Source organism: Pipistrellus kuhlii, unplaced genomic scaffold (genome assembly GCF_014108245.1).
Source record: "Pipistrellus kuhlii isolate mPipKuh1 unplaced genomic scaffold, mPipKuh1.p scaffold_m20_p_172, whole genome shotgun sequence".
Taxonomy (NCBI): Eukaryota; Metazoa; Chordata; class Mammalia; order Chiroptera; family Vespertilionidae; genus Pipistrellus; species Pipistrellus kuhlii.
In genome coordinates, this window is record NW_023425485.1 from 1 (window position 1) to 5,659 (window position 5,659).

Consider the following 5,659-nt stretch of genomic DNA (forward strand, 5'->3'; position numbering starts at 1 on the left):
GTTGTGTAAAATGATGCTCCAACCAACTGAAAGCCAGGGCTAAAAAATCAGGTTTTATATTTATGGGCCACCCTCACCAGTTTATAAGTTTAGAAAGTCTTAAGATAATTACAGAATTCTTGGTTTTAGAGACCAAAGTGAGTTAACTTTAGAAGGCAGTATGAAGCTTGGGCCTAAAATCTCTAATCTGGGTTCATGGTATCTCCCTTCTAGGAGGGTTAAATTAAATATAAAAGACTGGAACAAAGTAAGTACCAGATAAATTGCAACTCTTTTTATTTTAGGCATGTTTGCATTAAATGTAATTTTTTAAAATAAAAAACTAGAAATTATAATACAATTTTTTCAGGAAGAATTTAACCACTAGCAATACAAATTTAAGGTTACACAAAGAATTACTTCTCTGGACCAAGATCTTGTCTGAAAGAATCAGCTCTGAGAAGAAATTTTACAATTCATATACATAGTTTTAATAAAAATTCAAAACAATTATTTGTTAAAAAATATTTGCATTTTCAGGGTGAAAAAATGCCCCCAAAAAATACTTTAGGAAGACAATGGGGGTTATGTAAGTCATAAGAAATAGTCATATATTGCCCTAACTGGTTTGGCTCAGTGGATAGAGTGTCGACCTGCAGACTCACAGGTCCCGGGTTCAATTCTGGTCAAGGGCATGTACCTTGGTTTTGGGCACATCCCCAGTGGGGGGTGTGCAGGAGGCAGCTGATGGATGTTTCTCTCTCATTGACGTTTCTAGCTCTCTCTCCTCCCTTCTTCTCTGTAAAAAATCAATAATATATATATATATTTTTTTATATATATATATTTTTATTGATTTTTTTACAGAGAGGAAGGGAGAGAGATAGAGAGCTAGAAACGTCAATGAGAAAGAAACATCGACCAACTGCCTCCTGCCCCCCCCCACTGGGGATGTGCTCGCAACCAAGGTACATGCCCTTGACCGGAATCGAACCCAGGACCTTTCAGTCCACAGACCGACACTCCACCACTGAGCCAAACCAGCTTTGGCTAATATATATATATATATCTATATCTATATCTATATATATATCTATATCTATATATATATAGATAGATAGATAGATATAGATATAGATATATATTTAAAAAGAAATAGTCATATAGACTCCACCTATAAGTCCAAGCCCAAAGTAGCAATAATATACTACTGGAAAAGGTTTTCTCCAGTAACTTTTACTCTTTATCCTCCCTTATGGAACTACTAGGGGCCAAGTGCACGAATTCAACCACCTTGAAAGGAATGGTGGGCCAAAAGGCTGTAGTAGGTACAGGGGCAGGTCTCCACCCATCTTCCACACAACTCCACCCCCCCCACACACACACCCTCCCCGGTCCTGTATGCCAGCACACTCCCACACATTAACAGTGCAGCTGCTGCCCTGATCGCCCCTCAGGAACAGGGGGAGGTGGAGAAGCCCTGAGGGGTGATCAGGGCCAGTAGTCACCACACCAATCTGCTGATGGCGCCAAGCAAATGGGACCAGCACCAGGCACCAGCAGCAGGTGCAAGCAGTGGCTCTCGCACTGGCAGCAGGTGCAGGAAGTGGCTGCCAGCCCCAATCTCCCCTTAGGAGCAAAGTGAGGTGGAGAAGCTGAGGGGTAATTGGGGCTGGCAGCCACCACTTGCACCCACTGACAGCACCAAGCTGGCACTGGGTGCCGGAAGTGGGTGTGAGTGGCATCTCTGGCGCCAACAGCAGATGCAAGCACCGGTGGGACCAAAGAATTTCAGGAGCAAAGAATTTCAGTAACCACCAGAGGCTCACCCCAATGACAGCGCCCTGTTCACCTGCTCCACCATCCAGCAGCAGCCAACACCTGCCATGTTCCGCCCATGCCCCCTCGTGGTCAGTGCACATCATAGTGACCAGTTGTTCCGCCATTTGGTCTATTTCAATATTAGCCTTTTATTATATAGGATTATTATATAGGATTATAATTATATAGGGGAGAAGTTGAATTAAGAAAGGCAGGCGAGAGGCACTTAGAGGCACCGCAGAGGGGCTTGCAGCTGGAGAGTGGAAGGGAAGGAGCTACAGAGGAACATGAGAGACACACATTGCATGTGTCCCTACTGGGGCTGGGAAGCCTGCAACCGAGGCACAATTCCTCATTAACTGTCTGGTGCCTAAGGCCCTACAGCGCACCTGCTACAACACAGTCTGACAGAAGCTCACCCTGATATTAGTGAAAAAAAGACACTGTTCCTCATTAACTGTCCGATGGCTAACACCCTGCAGTACTTGCTGCTGACAAGTCTGAACATAGGCTTCATGTCATCCTTAGTGAATCAAAGCCTTTCTCCAGATTGCTGAACCCATTATAATGCTGGAATAAGAATCCTGGCAGTCCCTATTGATGGGAAATATTGGATAGAGCCATATCCTTTCATGTCAGATAATTTGATGGTCAAGCAAAGTGAGTGAGGAGCACATTATAGATTCTCAGTCCAAGAGCTGAAATGGAAGAGGGATCATAGGAAAATGGGCCACTACTTACAGAATGTCTCTGTGCCTCCAGGATCATCCCAGATTTGATCATCAGGGACTGCTGTGGACTTGACCGTAGATGGAAGCCACCTGTGATGTGCAGATGGACCTCAGAGTCTGGATCACTTGCGCTTCACAGGTCTCTTGAGAGCCAAGACTCCGCTGCCCTCTAATGTGACTGCTATCCCAGCTCACACTCTGATGGACCTGCCTCATGCTGTCCAGCCTCTGGGTCCAATATCTGCTGTTTCTCCGAGACTCAGGAGGGAGTAACTTCGTGGAGGGGCTTTGTTGCCTATGTCCTGGTCTCCATGGTTCTGAGTCTGGACACTAAAGTGACAGAAGGGAGTCCTCTTCTTGTGTACTGGGTGGAGATGAGGCTAAGTGCTGAGGGGTTGTCCCAGAACGTGGCTTCTTTATTAAGTAGAAACTTTCCCCCAACATTTGACTCAAAAGAAGGCCAAGAAGAATGCTACTTACTTATGGATGGTATCAGAACTTGGTGGGGAATCCTGATCACCTACACTGTGACTCACACACCAGCCTTCCTAAGGTCCCAACTAGAATCCCTATCTGCCAGACACTGGTAGGACCATCATGTCTGCTGCAGTACATGGAGGAGGACACACACTGGACCTGTGACAGTGCCTGTCTTTTTCCAGGTTGAACCCAAAAGAAGCAAACTTTTAAGTCACTCCATGGTCATATACCCAACTGATAAATAACCTGCCTCTAAAATCTGGAGGCCCCCTGGGTGCTGTTTCTCCATCTTGGTAGCAGGTGGGGCCAGATGCCAGCAATCATTGTTTACTTCAAACAGTTACCTCCCCCAGAATAGCACTGGGTACAACAATACTTCACTGAGTAAGAATTCTCAATTTTAGTCAGATTTCTTCCTCAGCTACTGACTCTAAAAGTGTATCAACTCTAGAGTAGTATTGTCCCACTCACTTGGTCCATTCTGCATAATGTCGTCATTGTAATTGACCAGCAGTGAGGACCTTCAGCCTGTAGAGATGATTCATCCCGGAGGAAAGATAATGAAGGTATAAGGGAGCCTTGCCACCTGAGAGAAGGCAAATTTGATTGAACTATGGAAATACAAAGTGGAGGCATTTGCCTGCACTGTAGGTGCATATGGTACAAGGTGATGTGGACTTTGAAGTCACTCAAGCAAAGTAACCACATGGTACAGAAGCAGCATCTAGGGCATTAGTTCTTAACCTAATGTCGTGACCCTTTAATACAGCTTCTCATGTTGTGGTGACCCCCAACCATAAAATTATTTTTATTGCTACTTCATAACTGTAATTTTGCTGTTATGAATTGTAATGTAAATATCTGTGTTTTCCGATGGTCTCAGGCCGCAGCCGGGAAGCTGGACTGGAGCCTGGTGGGTCCAGGATTCTCTAAGAGGTTCTTCTAGAAACAGACCCCTCAGATACTTCACTTCAGGACCGAGCACTCGATAACTAGAGCCACCTGGAGGCCAGCTCTGGGGATGCACAGCCCAGCCATGAGGAAGAGCCGGCCCAGCTGGCCCAAGTGTGGCCTTGCCACAGCCCCTGGTGAGAGTCAAGGGCTTGGTGGGCACAGCACTGCTCTAGCCAGGGCCCAGGGACAAGGCCTTGTCAGCGGGTGTTTAGGGGGAACCCACTGTGCCGCAATGGTGGTGGGAATGCCCAGGACACAGGTGATGGAGCAGTACATGAGCCAGGGCTGCAGGGAGCAGGAGCAATGCAGCCAGGGCGCAAAGCTCCGTAATGTAGAGCAAGCCCCGCATAATGCAGTTTGCAAACTGTCCGAGAGGCTTTCTGGGAAAAACAATAGGTGGCATGAAAGAGCCAGGAGAAGTGAGGCAGAGCTCTATGCCCAGGAACATCACCAGCCCACCTGCCCTAGCAAGGGCCGGAAGTACCTCTGGTCTGAGCAAGGTCAAGGTTCACAGAAAAACAGCAAAAAGAACAAGCAGAGCCTTGCAGCGAGAGCCCTTTTCTGTGCGGGTGCAGCTGCTGCTGGGAGCGGCCTGCGCGGAGGGCCTGGCCCGTGCTCTGCAGCAGGAAGCTGTCCTGCAGCCGGTCAGGGAGCACGGGCTACAGTGCGGGCCTCAGCATCCCTCCCAGACCTCATGCACCCACTCCATCTCCTCCCTGGCTGGCTGGGTGCTCGCAGCCAAAGGGCAGGCCCTGCACCTCCCCCTCACCCTGGGGCTTTGCACTTGCTCCATTTCAGCGCTGGTTGGGTCACGGATTCCCCAAGCAGTTCTTCAGCATGTGCCCCAGCTCAGTCGAGTCACCCTGTTACTGGCAAGAGCCCCGTTGCACTTGGCCCCCACTGGTCCCTTCTGAGTAGAGATCTAGCTGGTACATCAATGCCCTGCACCTCCAGCTGGGGAACAGCTTGGGTGTGTCATCCCAGGGAGCAGACTTTTAGGCAAGCTGGCATCGCCTCAGCTGGGGCCCACCGCCCTCCCACTACACCTCCCAGCGGGCCAGGTGGCCTGCAGCTGAGCCTCCTGATCTTCATGCTCTACCAGGCACCGTTCTTCTGATGGCAACTGACAGTGGATCTCAGAGCACAGGACTGGCCTGCAGGGAGCACACACTCATTCCAAGACCCCACTACTGCTGTCCGCCTAGATAGATGGGCCTCATCTGAGTGTGCTCCAGCCTCATGCAGAGCACAAGGCATGTCTGCAGGTGTCCCGGAGCGTTCCCCTCACCAGCAATGGCCATCAGCATGGAAGAGAGTGTGTTTAGTGAAAGGACCTCAGCCAGCCATGCAAAGACTATTGAGTTATCACAAGATCCAGGATCAGAACTGTAGACTTTGTAACAGCCAGAGCAGACTGATTGTGGAGGGGGCGGGGGGTGGGGGGTGGGAGAGGAAGAGGAGGAAGATGAGGAGGAGGAAGATGAGGAGAAGGAGAGAGGGAGGGATGGAGGGAGGGAGAGAGGGAGAGAGAGAGGGGGGGGAGAGAAAGAAATTAAGAAATTAAAGGAAGGAAGGAAGGAAGGAAGGAAGGAAGGAAGGAAGGAAGGAAGGAAGGAAGGAAGGAAGGAAGGAAGGAAGGAAAGAAAGAAAGAAGGAAAGAAAGAAAGAAAGAAAGAAAGAAAGAAAAGAAAAGA

At 48.6% G+C, this 5,659-nt stretch overlaps 1 protein-coding gene across 2 annotated transcripts; it reads left to right on the forward strand.

Moving 5' to 3' along the window:
• Positions 1-3,897: 3,897 nt before the first annotated feature.
• Positions 3,898-5,367, forward strand: LOC123652517. 2 transcript variants are annotated; one of them, XM_045582914.1, is made up of 3 exons: positions 3,898-4,248; positions 4,279-5,136; positions 5,177-5,367. In XM_045582914.1, the coding sequence occupies exons 1-2, from the start codon at positions 4,033-4,035 to the stop codon at positions 5,080-5,082; spliced, it is 1,020 nt and encodes a 339-aa protein (XP_045438870.1). In that variant the 5' UTR covers positions 3,898-4,032; the 3' UTR covers positions 5,083-5,136; positions 5,177-5,367. The 2 variants fall into 2 exon arrangements, with proteins under 2 accessions (XP_045438870.1, XP_045438869.1); XM_045582913.1 differs by having other exon boundaries at positions 3,898-5,136.
• Positions 5,368-5,659: the final 292 nt, after the last annotated feature.

Coding starts and splice junctions, on each gene's coding strand:
- LOC123652517 (XM_045582913.1), top strand. CDS start 4,033: ATGCACAGCCCAGCCATGAGGAAGAGCCGGCCCAGCTGGCCCAAGTGT.